Here is a 19,868-nt window from a genome sequence, read left to right on the forward strand (position 1 = left end):
TGCTGAGCTCAGCCCGCTGCAGATTGCAGGGGGTTTATCGGGGGGGCCCAGCTTAAGCCCCCCGGCGGGCGGCCCCGCGGGACCTTGGCCCCGTCCTTGTCGCACACGGGCGGGCGGCGGTGGCAGCGGCGGCGGCGGGCGCGGGAGCGAGCGCTGGAGGCGGCGGGAGGCTGGAGCTCGCTGCCCATCCTGGTGCTGACCTCCAAGGAGCGGGCGCTGAACCGCAGGGCTGCGGGGCTGACCATGGGAGCCGGGGCCAGCGCCGAGGAGAAGCATTCCCGAGAGCTGGAGAAGAAGCTCAAGGAAGATGCTGAGAAGGATGCCAGGACCGTCAAGCTGCTGCTGCTGGGTAAGGGGGACACAAAACCCGGGGGGACATACCCATCCCTTGAGCATCTCACCCTAACAGCCCACCCAATGCATCCCGGAAACCTACCAGTGCCCCTCAACCCAACCTGTGCCTCTAAACCCAACCAGCACCTCTCAACCCAACCAGCACCCCTCAACCCAACCAGCACGCCCCACAACTGCTCCCAAACCCAACCAGCCAATCCAACATTCCTCTGGCTCCCAGATGGGCCCCAAACCCAAGCAGCCCACCCTCACAGTCCATTCAACTTTCTCCTGACTCACTCAGGACCCTTAAAACCAAGCAGTCCACCCCAACATCAACCCCATTCCCAGCAGCCCTAAACCAAACCTCCCCTTCTCAAGAGCCCACCCAATGTTTCCTTGATCCCTCCAGCACCTTTGAACCAAACCAGCACAACCCAGGAGTGTCCCCAACAGCCTCCCACTGCCAGGCATCCCTAATGCCAACCAACCCCTCCCCAATAAAACACCCTAAGTTTCCCTGGCCCCACTCTAAACCAAATCAGTTCAACAGTCCCCAGGCCCCTGCTCCTAAGCACCCCTAAACCCAGTCAGCCCACTCTAGCAGTCCTCTGACCCCCACAGCACCCCTAAAGCCAAGCAGCCAACCCAAAAAGCCCACCCAATGTTTCCTTTTCCCTCGGCATCCCTAAACCCAACCAGCCACCCCAACAGCCCCCTCATTTCCAGGATCCCCTAAACCAGCTCATCCCCCCTTGCTCAGCACCCCTTACCATGCGCCCCAAACACAACAGACCATCTCAACAAGAAGATGAGATCCTGAGATCCTAAGGTCCCAAGATCCACCCTAAGATCCCCTGTTTTCCATATATCCTTCAACCCAACCAGCCCTGCTAACATTCCCCCATGCCCTGGTCCCAAACCCAACCAAACCACCTTAAGAGCCTTCGCCCACACTACCTACCCCCACCCCAGCCTGTGAGCACCCCCAAGCTCCTGGGGACCCCCAGGCAGCCCATCCCACCACCCCATGCCTGTCTCTGGAGCCCCCTTGTGCTGTGTGTCCCTCCCAGTGCTTCCCAGTCCCCCAGGGGTGCCTGAGGATTGGGGTGCTGTGTGTGTGGTGGGGCCTTGGGTGGCATCACTGTCCTCACAGCCTGGACCAGGATACATCTGCCTGCACAGCCACAGGTTTGGGGCATTGCGTGGTGGGTGGCAGGGTTGCGATGTCACCATGTCCCCAACCCCTCCCCTGGGCTCCTGAGAGTGTCCTGGCTGAGCTGCTTCAGATCCCATTAGATGCAGCGGCTCAGGCTAACCTTAATGCCACTGGCACCAGGCTGTTAATCCCCCTGCACACCCACGGAGCCAGCACAGCCAGCAGTGCCCACAGCCATGCCAGGCACCAAGGCTCTCAGAGAGCCAGCCCGGGCTCAGCTGGGAGTGCCCATGGCCCCACCATGACCCTGCTTTGTCCCCTTAGGAGCAGGGGAGTCGGGGAAGAGCACCATTGTCAAGCAGATGAAGTAAGTGCCAAGGGGGGGGGGTCACTTGATGGTGCCCACCATGCACAGTGTCTGTCCCACACTGCAGCCATGATGTGCCCCATCCCACTGTGCCTGAGTGCCCCGTGCCACTGCCATGGGGTGCATCCATCCTGTGGCTCAGCTCCATGGCACCCAGCTCAGCCCCACGCCTGTGATCTTCCCCGGCCAGGATCATCCACCAGGACGGTTACTCGCTGGAGGAATGCCTGGAGTTCATTGCCATCATTTACAGCAACACTCTCCAGTCCATGCTGTCCATCGTGCGGGCCATGACCACCCTCAACATCCAGTACGGGGACACGGCTCGCCAGGTGAGGAGCATCCATGTGGGACAGGGGTTCCCCGCAGCCCCCAGACCCCACTGACCCCCTGTCCCTCACAGGACGATGCCCGTAAGCTGCTGCACCTCTCAGACACCATCGAGGAGGGGACCATGCCCAAGGAGATGTCAGAAATCATCGGGCGGCTCTGGAAGGACTCGGGCATCCAAGCCTGCTTTGACCGCGCCTCCGAGTACCAGCTCAACGACTCTGCGGGCTAGTACGTGCTGGGCTCGGGGAGCGTGGGTGGGACGGGCATCAGGGGTTCCAACCCGTGTCTCATGCCCACCGCGTGCCTGGCCAGCTACCTGTCAGACCTGGAGCGCCTGGTGACCCCCGGCTACGTCCCCACAGAGCAGGACGTGCTGCGCTCCCGCGTCAAGACAACCGGCATCATCGAGACCCAGTTCTCCTTCAAAGACCTCAACTTCAGGTGGGGGCCAGGCCCCAGCGAGGGCTGGTGCTGGGGGGTGGGCAGGGAGGGGGTGCTGACCCTCCTTTGTCCTGCCCAGGATGTTCGATGTGGGTGGACAGCGCTCAGAGAGGAAGAAGTGGATCCACTGCTTTGAGGGCGTGACCTGCATCATCTTCATCGCGGCGCTCAGCGCCTACGACATGGTCCTGGTGGAGGATGATGAAGTGGTGAGGAACGCTCACCACCTCACAGCCCCTCTGCTTTGCCCCAGCCATGACACGGGTGTCACCACGGGGCTGTGTCCCTCCGCAGAACCGCATGCACGAGAGCCTGCACCTCTTCAACAGCATCTGCAACCACCGCTACTTTGCCACCACCTCCATCGTCCTCTTCCTCAACAAGAAGGACGTTTTCCTGGAGAAGATCAAGAAGGCCCACCTCAGCATCTGCTTCCCCGACTATGACGGTGAGTGGGGCGGTGGCTGGGGGTGGTGGGGTGCTGCCGGAGGGCTGGGTGCCGCCAGCCCCGCAGGAGTCCCCACCAGGTGTCCTCAGCACCCCACGCAAGTGGTGCTGCATGAGCCTTGCTGAGGGAGAGTACAAGCTTTACCCACCTGAGGGAGCCCTGGGTAATCCCGGGCCGGCATTTTGGCGGGAGGCCAGCCCAGGAAGGGATCCTGCTCACTGCCACACCACCAGGTCCCAACACCTACGACGATGCGGGCAACTACATCAAGCTGCAGTTTCTGGAGCTGAACATGCGGCGGGACGTGAAGGAGATTTACTCCCACATGACCTGCGCCACCGATACCGAGAACGTCAAGTTCGTCTTTGACGCCGTCACTGACATCATCATCAAGGAGAACCTCAAGGACTGCGGGCTGTTCTGAGCCCCGGCCGAGCACCCCCCACCCGGGACCAGCCCCACCGCTGACCCCATTCCACCTCCACAACCATCCCCGCTTGCCCCACACCCCTGGGATTTGACCTGCCCAGCTCCAAAGCCACCCCTGGTGAAGTGGGGGGGCTGGGGGGGCACAATCTCACACCCCCTCCCCACCCACTGTCCCACTGTGGGGTCCCCAGTTCTGCTGGGGGTCTCTGGGGCTCCAGATCCCAGGGGCACCTGGATAACCCTGTATACTTTGGGGTGCTGCAGGTAACCCCAGAGCTGTGGGGGACGGGGGTTCCCTTGGGTGCTGAGGGTCCCTGAGTACCCCTTGGAGCAGAGGGGTGTTTGGGGGTCCTGGTGTCCCTAGGTACTTGAGGGATCCTGGGGTGTCCCTGGGTTCCCTTTAGGCCTGACAGGTGCTGGGGTTCCCAGCATGACCCTTGGCATTGGGAACACTGGGGGTTTTGGGTACCCCTTGGTGTTGGGAGTCCCTGGTACCCCTTGGAACTGAGGGGTGCTAGGGGTTCCCTTGGGTGCTGGGGGGTCCAGGTGCCCTCTGAAGCTCTGGGTGCTGGGGTGGTCCCTTGGGTGCTGTTGAGTGTCCATGGGTGCCCCCCTGGAGCTGGAGGTACTGGGAGTCTCCACAAAGCCCAGAGCTGGGGGTCCTTTGGGTGTGGGGTGTCCATGGGTGATCCCTGGGACTGGGAGTTCCTGGGGGCTGCTGGGTGCAAGGGGTGCTACATCTCCTTCTGGGCTGCAGATCATTGGGTGTTTCTGGGTCCTGGGTGACCCCAGGGACTGACTGTGTGATACTGCTGCCACCATGTCACCGCTGCAGAGCCAGGGGGTGGTCATGTGTTTGTTCCCCCCCACCCCACAGCCCCTCGGGGTAGGGCTCAGCCCTGCAGCAGCATCCCAGCTACACCCCCAAGGGTCCCCCCACTGCCCTCACCTCCCACGACCAGGGACTTCTCCTGACCCCAGTGGGATGCCAACCCACCTTGTGTCCCTCTCCCACCCCTGGGGCCCACCCCAACCCTCCCACAGAGGTGAAGCCCCCCTGCCCACTCCCATGCCACACAGGGCATTTCAGTATATATAACATTTCTCTCTTTTTTTTTTTCCTTTCTACATTTTATTATTTCAAACGACGTGAACAGTTTGGTAAAACATCCTGTGGGAAAAGCGAGGCCGCAGGCACCGGCTGGAGGGTCCCCCTGGGCTGGGGGGACAGCGGGGGCCGCTCTGTACAGCGGGCTCTCCTCGCCCAACGCAACAGCTAGCCCTAAAAACTAGGCTTAGAAAGAGGGGGGGGATAGAGGCAGTGGGCAGCACCCCCTGCCCACCCTCCTGCCTGAGCTGCCCATCGGCATGGGGGCAGCAAGGCAGGGTGGGGTGCAGACCCTCCCCCCCAAAGGCACACGGTTGGGGGGTGGGCTGGCCACGAAGGATGCCACCACCACGTAGCACTTGATGCTTTTAAATAGTTTGGTTAAAAGGTTTGTTTAAAAAGTAACCTGTGCCCAACCGGTGTGGTGTGGTTTTTTTTGCATGGTTTTGGGTTTGGTTTTGTTGTTTTTTTCTTTTTTTTTTTTTTTTCCTTTTTTTCTTTCTTCTTTCTTTTCTGGTTACTAAAAGGAATGTCATCGGTCGTGTTTGTGGCTGGGTGGGCATCCCTGAGGGGACCCTGTGCCCCCCGTGCCAGGAACACTTGCAATGTAAACAGTGAGAGCACCAGGGCTCGGAGTGAATGAAATGGGGGCTGAAGGGTTGAGGGGGTACAAACCAAGATTAAAAACTTGTCTTCCCTGGAAGGGCAACGCTGGCGAGGAGGAGGACAGCGGTGGGGGGCAAACACGGCCAGCAGGGGGTACGTGGGCCCTGCCACCATGCTGACACTCAAAAAGTCTCTTTACGTGGTGGGCGGAGGAATGAATCAGAAGAGAAGCAGGAGTGGGAGATGGTGTGGTCCTTCCTTTGCAGCTCCTAGGAGAGAGAGACGGTGAGCAGGGGAGGGTCTGGGGAAGGGCAGCCTGCAGCTGAAGGATGGTCCATGACCACCACCCACCTGAGCCTCAGAAGAGACCACAGTCCTTCAGGTTGTTTTTGATGATGACGTCGGTGACGGCATCGAAGACGAACTGCACGTTCTTGGTGTCCGTGGCACAGGTGAAGTGGGTGTAGATCTCCTTGGTGTCCTTTCTCTTGTTCAGGTCCTCAAACTTGCTCTGGATGTAGCCGGCTGCCTCATCATACTTGTTGGCCCCTGGGCAAGAAGAGACACTGGGCTGCCCCACAGTTGCCCACAGCCACCAAAGGGTTTGGGCTTGGCTTGGCCCTCCACAGCCACTGTCCTGTTGCCAAATTGAGGCTCCAAAGGCAGAATGACCCCCAGATAACCCCCCTTCAAGACAGCTGCCCCTTGTGTTGGGCATCACTCCTCCCACATCTCCTGGGGCAACCCAAACACCCATCACACCCCACTTGCTGCCCCAACCCACTGCTCCTGCCAGGAGGGCAGGGGGCACAGAGGCTCCCAGTGATACCTGTGTACTCAGGGAAGCAGATGGTGAGGGAGCTGTGCACAATCTTCTCCTCAAAGAGGTCCTTCTTGTTGAGGAAGAGGATGATGGACGTGTCTGTGAACCACTTGTTATTGCAGATGCTGTCAAACAGCTTCATGCTCTCATGCATCCGGTTCTGGCAGGGAAGAAAGGAGCATGAGCCAGGCAGGGACCCCCAGGCAGCACCCACCCCACTGCTCCCCAGACTGCCACCCCTCATGCTCCTGCCTGCCTGGGCAGGGGATGGCAATGGCCCTGCAAGGCTTGGGCCACCCTGGCCAGGGCACTGGTGGCCACCAGAGGAGGGGCTGCCCCCCCAGCCCCCCACAGAGGGGACAGCTCATGGCACTGGTTCCACGCCCATGACTCACCATCTCCTCATCTTCAGCCAGCACCAGGTCATAGGCACTCAGGGCCACACAGAAGATGATGGCTGTCACCCCCTCGAAGCAGTGGATCCACTTCTTCCGCTCCGAGCGCTGGCCTCCCACGTCGAACATCCTGCAGCAGGGGGGTGACACGGGATGGATGGCAGCTCCCAGCTCCACCACCCTCACCCCATGCCCTGCCTCAGTGTCCCCAGATGCTGCAGCAGGTGCAGCACTGGTGCAGGCAGAGCACGGTGCCTCTGCCCCAGGGATTTTGCCAGTACTGAGGATCTGCCCTGGCTCCTGCTGCCAGGACAGTGCCCAGGCTCATTTCCCAGCCAAAGCAAATCCCTGACGTGAGCTGGGGCAGGATCAGGCGACCTTTCCCAGGGGTTGTCAGTGTCATGGTCCCCAGAGACTTGCTCCAGAGCAGGCACAGCAGAGCTTTGCCAGAGACCTTGGACCAAGGGGAGCCAAGTCAGCGTGGGCTCAGCAGGATTGTGGCAGCAGCAGGGCTCGGGGATGATCCCGATGCACCATGTGCCTCTCCCTCCACGGGCAGCAGAGGATGCCCTGCCTCCATGGAGAAGAGCCCAGCAGCAGCATTCCACATCCACTGCCATGCCCAATGCCAACTGCTTGGCTGGAGGGAAGGCTTCCCCACTGGGACACACTGCATTCCCCCAGACCACCCTCACTGCCACCCCCAAAGTGCTGCCCTGGCAAAGCACAACCAAGTGTCTCCATTCTACCAGGGTGGCATCGGGGTCCCTGTGAGCCCCCTGCATTCAGAGAGGACCCCAGCAGATCTTTCTGACATCAGCTCTGTTGCCATGGGACTAAATTCCCTGGGGATGTGCACAATGGCAGCTTTCTGCCTCTGAAACTGGAGCCCTTATTATTTCCCCTGGGTTTTCAGTGGAAAGCAACCACGGGGTGCCAGCATGCAGCGCTGCCACTGCCTGACCCCGAGCCCCCAGCTCCTGCCCAGCGCCCTTCCTGCAGCGGAAGCAGCGTCACAGCAGCGGGAGGAGGGACGCCTTCCCCCTCCCCTCCTCGCCAGAGCCTGGATCCGCCCCCAGGATCTCTGAAGTGTTCTCTGAAGTGTTTTTGAGGCTGTTCCAGCTATTTCAGCGGTTTCCGCTCTCTGAAGCAGCAGTTCCCGCCATGAGCAAACCAGGAGGTGGGGAGAACTGAGTGCACACAGCGTGCACCATGCTCCATCTGAACAGGGGGAGGAAGGGGTTTTTTTGCTTTCAAAAAGGCAAAAGGGAAAGATGTCAGACATACTTGAAGTGCAGGTCCTTAAAGGTGAAGTGAGTCTCTACAATGCCCGTGGTCTTCACCCTGGTGCGCAGCACATCTTGCTGGGTGGGGATGTAGTCAGCACGGGCTATCCTCTCCAGGTCGTTCAGGTAGCTGGGGACAAAGAGAAGAAGTGCTGTGGGAGCTGGACTGTGGGGCACAATCCACCCAGATCCCATGGGACATCCCCTGTGCATCTCCCAGCATTGTTCAGTTGGGGTGGGCAGTGCCCAGCTGGGGTGCACAGCAGAGTCCCCATGTGCATCCCGGGGTAACCCCACATCCCTGCCAGACACAGGCAGGGCAGGACACCAGTGGCCAGGGACGCACAGGACCAAGGGACTGGGGGCAGTGTGCTGGCACTGGGAGCCAGGCAGAGGATGCAGCCGGGGCTGAGGGGCTCACCCTGTTTCCCTGGCCGTTTGCACGGGGGGAAATGGCAAGAGGAAAATATTCAGTGCTATGGCAACCAGCCGCAGTGCCGGCGGAAACAATCGATGGCGCCATGCCATTTATAGTCAAAAACACAAAGGGACGGCGTCCTGGGAGGAAGCAGGAGGTGGGAGGCAGGAGAGACAGGGAGCAGCGCCGTGGGGGGCTGCAGGAGTCCTGAGCCCCCTGGGAGCATCACCCGCATTGCTGCCCGCACAGCCACAGGTGGTGGCCGGGTCCCCAGTGCGCAACACCCACCAGGACTGATGAGGGCTGCCAGGGGGATCAAGGCAGGTTTTGATTTCTCCCGCTCACATTGCTTTAATTGGGTTACTACAAACGGGCTCCTTTAAGCAAATTAGGCTTGTCTTAATTAAGGCATTTGTGGCCCTGTAATCTGGTGAAAGTCAGATTACAGCCCGCGAGGCCACAGGGATCCTTGGCTCCAACTGCAGCACAGCCACTTGCCAGCTGCTGGGAAACCCTGCAGCGTGTCAGGGCAAGGCCAGGGCTGGAGGTGCCCCAGGAGCCTGCTGTGGGTGTGAGGGTGGGGGACCTGCACGTTACTGCTGCAGAGCAGCTCAAAAACAGCCGGAAACACACATGGCCTCTGGCTACGAAAAACAGGAAACGCCACAGCAGGGCCCTGCGCAGCGCCACAGGCTCTTGGACATTGCATCAAGCCCCAGGGTGCTGCCGAGCACCACCCCGGCACTGTTGGAACTCCCAGAGGCAGAGGAGGACCAGGATGGGGGCTGCTGTGCTGCAGAGGGCTGGGGCACAGGTGGGCTGTGTGCTGGGTGGGCACGGGGCTCCTCACTCCCATACTGTCCTGCTCTAGCAGCACCATGGGCACATCATCCCTGCGTGATGGGCAAAGGATTGGCCACTGCACAGGGATGTCCACAGGGCTGGTAAAGGCTGGAGCAACAGCTTGAAGGTGCTCCTAATTAATGCTTGTCCAACCCCCACCATGTGCTAAACACTGCATAATGGCACTGACAGCAACAGCCACTTGGCAGATACTGTGCAGATACACCTGCTCCAAGTGTGTGTGCAAGCTCCTTGGCACCTGCTGGGTGTTCTGTGCTTCCAAACCAGCACCCACTGCCAGGGAAATGCCAGGGCTGGCTGGGGAGTGATGGGGCTGAGCAGACAGGGGCTGGGGAAGGTGGGGTGTGACCATCAGGAGGAAGTGAAAGCTGCGGGTGCTGGGGGAAAGAGCTGACAGGAGTTTCTCCAGGTCTGGGGCTTGCCAGGAGCTTTCCTGCAGTCTCCTCCCCATGGTGACCTCAGTGCAAAAGAGAGATCTGACACTGCTATGCATGAGGGGACAGCTGGGGAATGGGATGGCAGCAAGTCCCAAGTGTGCAGGGATCCCAGGCAAGACCAGGCTTGATGGGTGTTCCTGGCACACCATGAGCTCCCCCCAACACTGCTTTACCATAAGCGGTCTGAGTGGAGAGGGTAGGAGGGCACTGTGCAAGCTAAACACAGACTCAGCTGTGTTGCTCTCTCCAGCAATGGTACATTAGGCAGATTAACTTTATTTATTAATCTCTTCAAAAATAAATGCAACCAGCTGCAGCAATCTACCTAAACACCGATTTTCTGGGTAATGCACAAGTATAATGCCAAGTCTTTCTGCATAAAAACAGTTAAAAGAAAAAGAGAAGCCTCTTGAGCATCCTACTCATCCTCTTGAGACCTAGAGTGTCTCCAGGGCTTTCCTTGGGAATTTTTCCTGCCTTGACAGCCCATGAAGGGTGATGAGGATGGGCTGTGCTCATGAGTGGGCAGCCAGTGGAGAGCCTCTCCTGGGGAAGGGCAGAAGGGACAGAGCAGTGGCAGGAGTGGGATGCCCCAGTGCCCCCCTCCCAGGGTACACACACCCCGCCAGAGAAGGAAACAGCTTTCGAAACATCCGCCTTCCCAGTTCCGCTCAGGCTCAGCCCCAGCACCCTGCGGGAAGTGGCAGCACCAGCTCCTAAGCCTGGGGAGGGTGAACAGCAGCCCCTGGGGGATTTTCTGCTGCTTGATAAAAGCACTGTGGCTCCCAGGGCTCAGCTGAGCTGGGGCAGAGGAGGGGGCACTCACTAGGCAGCAGAGTCGTTCAGCTGGTACTCTCGGGAGCGGTTGAAGCAAGCCTGCACCCCGTTGTCAGCCCACAGTCTCCGGATGACGTTGGCCAGGTCCTCAGGCATGATGCCCTGCTCCTCAGCAGTGGAGGAGAGTGCAAACAGCTGCCGAGCATCATCCTGCAGAGATAAAACAGCTGAGCATTGGCACGGACTTATTGAAGCTCACTCAAAGGATCTGATGGGAGCCCACCAGGGAACAGCAGGGCTTGGGCTGAGCCACCTTTAATCCTAGTCCAGTCTTGGGCACATCTGTTTTAGCCACCAAGAACCTCCCTCCCTGCCAGGCACAGTAGGAGAAGGATGGCACTCACCGCTCTGGAGGAGTCTCCAAAGTCAATCTGCAGGTTCCCCATTGCCTTGATGATAGCCATAATGGACTGGATGGTGTTGCTGTAGACCACAGCTTTGTACTGCCGGCACTCCTCCTCTGAATAGCCATCCTCATGGATGATCCTGGGGCAGGGAAAAGACACAGGACAGGTCAGCCCTTTGTGGGGTATCCCAGGATGCTGCTCCCCACCCATGCTCTGTGGCAACACCGATTGGGAGCTTTCCCTGTCAGACACTGGTTTTGGAGCCTGTGGCCAATGCCTGAGCAGTGCCAGCCACAGTGACAGTGCAGGGACCACTCACTTCATCTGTTTGACGATGGTGCTCTTCCCAGACTCGCCAGCACCTGTGGAGAAATGAGAAGGGATGAGGTCCTGTGCAGAGCCAGGAACCCTTACCCTACTGGGACACCCGCCCAGCCCACAGAGGGAGTGCAGCAGGTGCTTCAGCTATTGGAGAAGCAGCATTAGCCAGAGCAGATGACTGGATCTACACTGGAAACGTCAGGACCAAAAAAAGAGGGAACAAAAGTAGAGCCTGGGGGGCCCTCGCAATAGGTCCCAAGGGAAGAAATGACACCTGCTCTGGGCCAGGAAAATGGCATCAACACACTAACGTTTTCCCCACAATCCTCACATGCCACAGCTGATGGGCAATTCTGGCTTTGGCTGAACCTGGGGACTCCCTGTGACAAGGGGACCAAGCCCTGTCCATCACCTGCCATCCCATCTCCAGGCACATCCCACATCCCCTCTGTGCTGAGGAACAATGGAGCACCAGCCCCAGCACATATGCACAGCCAGGACGCAGGGATGCTTGTGCCACAAAGTACAGGCAGGGAACTGGGGAATAAGTTGCCACCTCCAGCAGCAGCTCAAGCGATCCCAGCGGGCTCAGCCGCCCCCAGGCTGGCTCTTAAATAGCGAGCACTTCCCAGCCTGCCGTGCACTTCCCAGCCTGCTGGGTCCTGAGCCCCAGCCTGCTGTGGAGGCGGCTGCCAGCAGGGAGAGCCGGTGGCTTTTGGGGTCGTTTTGTTTTTCAGCATCCAATCGCAGGGTTCTGTGAGTTCAGCGAGACAACCAGAGTGCCTAAGGTTCTCCTTCCCCCACCCTGTCCCCTAGGGACGTCACCCCACGCAGGCAATGTGCAGCTCAGCTCAGCCCTCCCTCCACTGGCTGAGAGCAGGGAACAAGCAAAGTCACCCTGGCTGCAAGAAAGGGGAAGCCAAAAGGGGAAGCTGAAAGAGGCATGTCCCTTGTCCCCTCTCTGTGCAGGGAGTGTCACGAGATGGATGAGTGCCTGGCCCGTCTTGCCCCAGGACCCCCAGCAGGATGAAGCCCCTTTGGCCAGGGACAAGTGTGGTCCCTGCCTCCAGGTGCAAATCCCAGAGGATGTCCCAAGCAAAGTCCATCCCTGTGTCCTCTCACAGCCCTTCTTGTGGGTCCCCCCAATGCTACCCTTGGCCCTGGAGCTGCCCTTACAGGGGGCCCCAAGCAAGATGGTGCCAGCATGGCCCCAGAGGGGGCAGAGATTACAGAGGAGGTTAAAAAAAATCAGAAAAAAAAGCAGCAGATTATGCTAAAATTAACTGGGAAAAACAGGGCCCATCATGCCAGCTGAGACATGGTGGCAGGGAACAAACTCCTTGTACCCATGTCACCAGCCTGAACACCACCAGGTGACAGGCATGCACCCCCAGGGACACCACTGCAGGCAGTGCTCAGGGCATGAAGTGCCCTGATGCCGGGGCCATACTGAGGCTACAGAGACCCGGCATTTACCACTGGAGCACCTTGCTCCGTGGTTCCCATGCTGTGTGTGCCAAGGGAGGGGCTCTGCTCAGCTCAGAGGTCACAGCCCAGCACAGCAGGGGCTCTCAGCCCTGCTGAGCCATCCTCCCCCAGGATGCTGACGCGGCACCGGGAACAGCCCTGCCAGCGCTCGTGGTCAGTGCTGGCAGCTCCTGCCTGGAGCTGGGAGCAGGGGGAAGGACTCGGTGTAGCCCTTCATTTTTTCCATTAAGTATCTCTAGTTTCTAACATCATCCCATAGCACTGGGTCTGGTGGCCAGTGGCATTCACTCAATCCTTTCACACTGGGTGCCTGGACAGGGAAACTGAGGCAGGTGGCAAGCAAGAACCTGGATTATCAGCATCTCTGAGATGAGGTGCCAGACAGCCATTCCCAGCTCCTCCTCTCTCTGACCCTGCCTGACATTTTCTCCCTGCCAGGAGGGAACAACCCTGCCGGGGCCTCCTGCTTTCCCCGGGCTGGGTGACAGTCACAGAGTGACCGTCACCAAGGCTGGCTATTTCCTTGCAAACTTCCTCCACATCTCCCAGCTCCTTCCCATCCCCCTGAGGAAGGCAGCCATGTTCCAAGTCAGCACCTCTGCCTCTGAGCAGAGGAGATTGCACACTTGCAGTGAGCAGGAATTTGGATGTGAATTAACAGCCCCCCCTCCCCACACGGGGGACCCTCCCCAGCCCCCTCCATGAGCACAGCAGAGGGGAAGGATTTCCAATCCCCGGAAAACCCCGGCTGCCGCCCATTCAGCCCCAAAACAATTCCTGGGCTGGATGCCAACTGCCAGTTCCCACCCTGCAGCCCAGCCTGGGCAGGATGAGGCAGTGTCAGAGGAGCTCTGGACTCCTGTGCCGGCATATCAGGGTGGGGTGGAGACCCCCCATTAGCATGGGCTGACCCCAGGGCTGTGCTTCCTCCAGCCCTGCCTCTCTGCAGGCAGCGCTTGTTCCCAGGGCAGAGCCTGGCAAAAACAGGACGAGAGCTCTCTCTTGGGCTCATTTCCTCCTTTCTTTGTTAAAAATAATCTCCAAAAATTTAAAATAAGCAAGCAGCTGCCTGGCTCCAGAACTCCCTGCTAATCCACTGGCAAAAACTTTATTGAGACAACATATATATTCTGCAGGCATGATTTATGGTGCTTTCTGGACAGCAGATATTTAGTGCAATATATGCACATACTTCTGGGCAGCACCTACATAATCCCTGTATTTTAGGAGCTGGCCACAGGTTTCAGGATCCACCTCATCCCCCATCACTGACAGGGGATTTTCCATTTTTCCACACGGCACAATCCTTTCAAATATTCAGGCATAGATGGAAGCAATGCAGAGCTGGAAAATTCTCATTACGGGGGAAAAGTTGAAATTCAATCCACCAGCAGGTCCAGAGCCATCCCCAGCACCCAGAGGCCCATCCCCTGCTGCTGTCCCGGCAAGCTTTCCCAACCTGGCAAACAGCAGCTATTATTTGAGCATGGATTTACAGATGGGTTTTAGCTCTGGACAAATCCACCAATCCTCTCCCCTGCAGGACAGACAGACAGCAGGACAGAGGCACGGCTGCAGAGTCCACCCCCCTTGGCACCTGTGAGGTCCCCACCATCAAATGGGACGGACAAAGGGGTGTGTTAAAAGCAGAGTTACCCAAAAGATTCTAATAACAAAAAGAGATTCCCCTCGACATTTTCCTTCCTACCCAAAATAGATGGAAAATTGCTGTAAAAATAATCACATTTTTTTAAAACCCCACAGTGACACAGGGCGTTTTTCCCAAGGGCCATCCCATTCCAGCACAGGGCTGGCTGCTTCCCAGAAGGAGCCGTGCATCGTTGGCTGGTGGAATGCCACGTCCTCAGGCAGGACCTCAAAAAATTGGGGGGTGCAGACCCCCTGTCCAAGGCAGCTGATAAAGATACAAAAAAAAAAAAAAAAACCACAAAAATAAATAAAACAGAAAGAAATAAATTGGCAGCACGAAGGATGCTCAGGGCACACAGAGAGGAGGTGGGCTGGGGATGGTTTCCCAGAGGGAGCATGGAAAATGCACCCCTGGTGCCAACAAGGGCTGCTGGTGTCCACAAGCTGGACAAAACTATCCTTGTGCTGGGCTTTTTCCAGGAATCCTGAAACTTTGCTGCTCTGTCTCTGCCCCTGCCATGGCCAGAGTGCTCCCTCTCCCCCTGCACCACTGCTGCTACGTGCCCTCAGGCCTGGGTGCCATTATCCCATCCACCCTGCCCTGACAGGATGGGGCCTCACCCTCTGGCACAGCCGGGATGCTGCCGACACCCGAATCCCCCCGGCTGGGTTTTCCACAGCCGAATCCCCCCGGCTGGGTTTTCCACACCTGAATCTCCCTGGCTGGGTTTTCCACCAGGGATGGAGGATTACTCAGCTCCCCTGGCTCTGGTGATTCAAGCAGTCTCCGGGCCGGAAAGCCGCGCTCCGGCCTGGAGCAGGAAACCCGGTGGCTGCGGAAAGGCCAGGCCAGCCCTGGCTGCAGCACCAGTGCCTGGGGACACTGTGATCCCTGCCCTGGGCAGGCTCAGACCAGGGGACACCATAAAGCTATACATATATATAGGTGAAGACAGATATATATATTTATGTGCTTTTTGATACATATAAATCAATGTATACGTTGTTCCACAAAAATGTAAGATAGTGCATGTATATATATACACACACACAAAAGTTAAAATATAAAATGCATTTCTAATGTACATCTGTAAAAATATATGCTAAACATACACATATAATTCTGCTGCTTCCTCTGGGCAAAGTCTAAGTGCTCATCTTGGAGCAGAGGGCAGCTGCCAGCCCCTAGGACATCACCAGTAGGGGCATTGTAGTGACCCATCCCATCCCAACCTATCCCAAGCTGATACACCAACTTCAGGGGTTGGACATCATATCCCTCTGGATTTAACAGCACTGAGTTCTTCCCTGGTCCCCCTCACTGTGACACCTCCTAGCCCATCACAAAAAACAGCATTAGGGCTCCCAGTGTTCCCACTGAAGGGAGAACCCAAGCCCTTCAACAGTCAGGACAGAGGAAGGAGCAAGGGCAGAAACAACCCCCAAGACAGGACCAAGCACAGCAAAGCAGGCAGCTCCCACAGAACCCAGGGCAATTCTGGAGCCACACAACCTCTGAAAGTCACAGCTGGTCCCTCCCTTCCTCTATTTTTATGCAAGCCCAAAAAAAAAAAAACAAAAAAAAAAAAAAAAAACAAAAAAACAAAAAAACAAAAAACTGCTTCCGAGCCCTGCCCGGCCACTGTCTGTCCCAGGCAGGATCTGGTACAGGCAGCTCCTACATGACGTACCCTGGTGCCACCACGCCAGCAAGGGCAGTGCCCTCATCCCAGGGTCTGCACAGACCCCTGGGGATGAACATCATCACCCTACCAGTGCCTTCTCAACCTCTAACACAGCTGGGAAATATTTCACTTTCCTAATCCTCCAAAGATAAGAAATAAGGGGCTTTGAACACAGCAATAACTTGTCTGCTGCCAATCCTCAATCCCCCTGGAGCATCGCAGCTCCCACAGGCAAGGAGGTGGCTTGGCCAGAACACTGCTGCCCAGCAGAAACAGCGACTGACTGCAGGGCTTTGTGTGCTAGGGATGGTGAGGAGCTGACAGTGGCACCAGGAGGTGCTGCAAGTATGGGACAGATGCTCCAGGTGCTTTTAGATGTCAGTGATGGCTCCTGGCCCCTCCCAGCACCAAAACCGTGGGAGACTGGTGGTTTCCAGTAGCAGGAAGGGACACATTCTTTGTTTGGGGGGAATTGCTTTGCCTGGGGGATATTGCTTCATTCTCCAGTCCTCTCTCCACCAGAGACTGGAGCTTCAAACTATCTGGCAGACACTCACTTTGCCAGAGCAAACAGCACAGGAAAACCTGAAGGCATGGACAGGAGCCACAGCAGGAGCATGTGGCAGAGCAGTGTGCCACTGGCAGGTCCTGGCTGTCCCCACTGCCCTGACAGTATGCCACTGGCAGGTCCTGGCTGTCCCCACTGCCCTGACAGTGTGCCACTGGCAGGTCCTGGCTGTCCCCACTGCCCTGACAGTGTGCCACTGGTGGGTCCTGGCTGTCCCCACTGCCCTGACAGTGTGCCACTGGGGCATCCTGGCTGTCCCCACTGCCCTGACAGTGTGTCCATGCCTCCCCAGCTCAGCCACCACAGCAGAGGAAAGACAGGAGGCGGCTCATGCCCACATAATGAGCACAGCACAGATCTGAGGCACCTGCAGCAGTCAGCCCCAAGCCTTCTCTGCTCCTACACTGCTGATGCCATCACCACACACCGAGACTGGTGCCTTCCACTAACACCCTGCCCTGCCTGGCAGTGGTGCCCCAGCTCCAAAGCTCAGCTGTGGGACACCATGAGTTGACACCAAAAATATGCCACACTTGGAAGAGACATTCCCTCTTCATGCTGTAGGTTGATGCAGCACAAAGGGTGAAGCTGTTTTTCTCTTTAGTTTTTGCCTCCCTTTTTCTGGAGGAGGCAGGAGGGCTGCAGCCCTCATGGAGGACCCTGGAGCTCTGCCTTGCTGAGAGTGATGAGGAGCTGTGGTGCTCACCAAACAGCATGTGAGGCCTCAGGTCTCCTCAAAGCTTCCCCTGACCATGGGGAAAAAAATAAACCATACAAAGGACGAGCAGCAGGGAGGTGGGAGCATCCCCCCAGCACTGGGTCCCACCTCACAGAGGGGACATATCACAAGCCCCAGGGGACAGTGCTGGCCACACCTGCCCAGCAGCTCCCTGCTGGCTTGGGAGGATTTTCCAGCCAAGGCTCAGCTCGGAAATGGGCAGTGCTGACCCAAGGCTGTGGTGCTATTGACACCTGACAGCTGCAAGGGGAAGAAAAGGCCATTTTTCTTAATGTACAAAAAGAGCCATTTTGCTCTATTTTTGGCTTTAGAAAGCAGCTGAGATCAGAAATGCCGCTTGTAAACACTGGCCCCAGCAGAAGGGAGTGAGGACATCCTCTTCCTCCTCCTGCCTCCACTTCAGGACAGAGCAAGGCCCGGGAAAGGGATGTCAGCCAGTTAAGCCTACAGCACAATCCTGTTCCTTGGTGACGCTCAGCACCAACAGGATGGGCCCTCCCTACCCAGGCACCCAGAGCTCACAGCACCAGGTGACACTGCCTGGACAGTCTCAGGAGCCTCCCGAAGCTGGAGGTGCCAAACCCCCTTGGCCAGCGACCTCCCCATTGGTCCCCACCAGGCCCTGGGCTGAGAGGAGCAGACCTGGCAGCAAAGCCAGCACGGGAGCAGCTCACAGCAAAGAGCCACCACATGCTCCTCCACTATCCCACGGGATTCCACTCCCCTCACTCTCGCTTCCACAGGAAAAAAACGGGGCAGCGAGTGTGCCCAACCATGGAGCCCCCCAGACAGCACAGACCCCCTCCCAATGTCCCCAGGAGGGGTTTTGTTGCCAGCACTGCTCGTGCCAAGGCAAAAAGAATCAAAACAAAACAGACGGCAAAAGAGCCGCACTCTGATAAAGGAGCATTTTGAGGCGTTAATTACGTATTTCTCAAGGCAGGCAGGGGTTGAGCAAATAAAGGCCTGCCGGATTTCAGCGTGACTTCCTGCTGCTGGCAGCTTCCTCTGCAGACAGCAGATGAGTCCAAAGACATTTTCTGTCAGGGTTCCCTCTGTCCCGCTGCCCCACGGTGCCACTGGAGCCCCGCAGCTCCCAGCTCGCACCTGGCGGGAGGCCCTCCCTGGGAATTTCGCACAGGGAATAAAAAACCCAACTGGGAGAGTCATTAAGAGAAATAATGAATTAAAATAACGAAGTGCTGCCTTGCCCGCAGGCACAGGGCAGGGCTGTGAACGCCCATGGGAGCATCACCAGGGTGCTTTGAAGAGGAAAGCGGCCCGTTATCAGAGAGCCCGTGGGCTGTGGGGGGCCCTGCCCATGGCAGGCAATGGCCCAAGACCCCCAAACCCCCACGGAGTGGGCAGGGTGATGGAGAGGCTCGGGCCTGTCCCAGGGCTCCAGTGGGGAAGACACGGGGCAATGGGTGGCTCTCAGCCCCGTTACCTCCACCACAGCCAGAGGCCAGGGTAAGAGCAGCGCAGGGAGGAGTCCAGGGATCCTGGGCAGGTGGGACGGGGTGCCCGAGCTTGCAGGACCTTTGCTGGGGGGGGACATCCAACAGGTGAGTGGGGACGCCCCCACCTTTGTCCCAAAGGGATGGACAATGACCAGCCGGGAGCACAGTACCATAGTGGGGTGGTTGCTAATTCTGGGGGGATCCCCACAGCCCAGGGTGGGGTGGCAGCCTCTCTGAGGGGTACCCAAGGCTTGCTGTAGGGCCAGCACCCCACTGCCAGGGGGATCCCCAAAGCCTGGAATCGGCTGGCATCCTGCTCACAGAGGGGTGGGGAAAGAACCCCAATGTGGAGGGGAGTCAGAGTCTGCTGTGGGTACAGGGTGCCATTCCTGTGGGGGAACCCTGGGAGCTGGGATTGGGTCAACATCCCATTCCTGGGGGGAGAGACCATGGGAGCTAGGATGGAGCCAACATCCCATTCCTGGGGAGGGGGGGGATCCGTGGAGACTGGGATAAGATCAATAACCCCCTCCTGGAGGGACTCCCTAGGATCTCAGATTGGATCAACATCTCACTCTTGGGGGGGATGCCTGGGATGGGATCAACACCCCAGTCCTCGGGAGGATGCCTGGGACCTGGGATGGGATCAACACCCCACTCCTGGGGGGGATCCCTGGGATTTGGGATGGGATCAACACCTCACTCCTAGGGGAGATCCCTCAGACCGGGGATGGGATCAACACTCGACTCCTGGGGGAAACCCTACGGCCTGCTCCTCCATCGGAGGGGGGGAACTCGGAAGCCTGGGGCCGGGCAGGCCCCAGTTCCCGGGGACATCCCCGCGGCCCGAGATGGAGCCCACAGCTCACCGTGGGGAGAGCCCGAACCCTGGGCTGGGGCCAGCATCCCACAGACGGGGGATCCCCGGGGCGGGGCGGGGCACTCCGGGCGCTGGTACCCAGGATGGCCCCGGGGCAGCGGGGGGCGGAGGCAGCGAGGCAGCCCGATTCCGGTCGGGCCGAGCCGGGCCGGGCGAAGCAGCCAAAATGGGGGGCCCGGGGGTGGGGCCCGGGGGTCTTACCCAGCAGCAGCAGTTTCACCTCCCGCGCCGCCTTCTCGCCGTCCTCCCGCAGGTTCTTGTCGATCATGCGAGAGCGCTCGGCGGCCGCCTTGTCCTCGGCGCTCACGGTGCAGCCCATGGCGGCGGCGGCGGCGGCTGCTGCGCGCCCGCGGCTCTGCCGGCCCGGCCCGGCCCGCCCCGACAGGCCCCGCCCTGCGAGCCCGGGGACGGGGCCTACCGGGGCGGGGCCAACGGGGCGTGGCCAA

General features: G+C 58.6%; 2 protein-coding genes across 2 annotated transcripts; one reads left to right on the forward strand and one right to left on the reverse strand.

The window, feature by feature from the left end:
* Nucleotides 1-243: 243 nt before the first annotated feature.
* Nucleotides 244-3,505, forward strand: GNAT1 (G protein subunit alpha transducin 1). The gene is made up of 8 exons (XM_058813181.1): nucleotides 244-349; nucleotides 1,817-1,859; nucleotides 2,050-2,191; nucleotides 2,263-2,420; nucleotides 2,505-2,633; nucleotides 2,713-2,842; nucleotides 2,928-3,081; nucleotides 3,315-3,505. The coding sequence occupies exons 1-8, from the start codon at nucleotides 244-246 to the stop codon at nucleotides 3,503-3,505; spliced, it is 1,053 nt and encodes a 350-aa protein (XP_058669164.1).
* Nucleotides 3,506-4,635: 1,130 nt separating this feature from the next.
* Nucleotides 4,636-19,797, reverse strand: GNAI2 (G protein subunit alpha i2). The gene is made up of 9 exons (XM_058813065.1): nucleotides 19,624-19,797; nucleotides 10,951-10,993; nucleotides 10,629-10,770; nucleotides 10,274-10,434; nucleotides 7,730-7,858; nucleotides 6,443-6,572; nucleotides 6,054-6,207; nucleotides 5,576-5,773; nucleotides 4,636-5,493 (listed from the first exon to the last, which is right to left on the reverse strand). Exons 1-8 carry the CDS (start codon nucleotides 19,739-19,741, stop codon nucleotides 5,583-5,585), a joined length of 1,068 nt encoding a protein of 355 aa, XP_058669048.1. The 5' UTR covers nucleotides 19,742-19,797; the 3' UTR covers nucleotides 4,636-5,493; nucleotides 5,576-5,582.
* Between the last annotated feature and the right edge of the window lie 71 nt (nucleotides 19,798-19,868).

This window comes from Ammospiza caudacuta, chromosome 12, assembly GCF_027887145.1.
Source record: "Ammospiza caudacuta isolate bAmmCau1 chromosome 12, bAmmCau1.pri, whole genome shotgun sequence".
NCBI classification, from domain to species: Eukaryota; Metazoa; Chordata; class Aves; order Passeriformes; family Passerellidae; genus Ammospiza; species Ammospiza caudacuta.

Bases quoted from the DNA above. Each gene is read 5' to 3' on its own strand.
- GNAI2 (XM_058813065.1), bottom strand. From the start codon at position 19,741: ATGGGCTGCACCGTGAGCGCCGAGGACAAGGCGGCCGCCGAGCGCTCT. The intron at 6,573-7,729 runs GTATGTCTGACA...CCCCTGCTGCAG, and splicing joins TTTAAGGACCTGCACTTCAA to GATGTTCGACGTGGGAGGCC. The intron at 5,774-6,053 runs GTATCACTGGGA...CTTCTTGCCCAG, and splicing joins CTGCTTCCCTGAGTACACAG to GGGCCAACAAGTATGATGAG.
- GNAT1 (XM_058813181.1), top strand. From the start codon at position 244: ATGGGAGCCGGGGCCAGCGCCGAGGAGAAGCATTCCCGAGAGCTGGAG. The intron at 2,843-2,927 runs GTGAGGAACGCT...GTCCCTCCGCAG, and splicing joins TGGTGGAGGATGATGAAGTG to AACCGCATGCACGAGAGCCT. The intron at 3,082-3,314 runs GTGAGTGGGGCG...CCACACCACCAG, and splicing joins CTGCTTCCCCGACTATGACG to GTCCCAACACCTACGACGAT.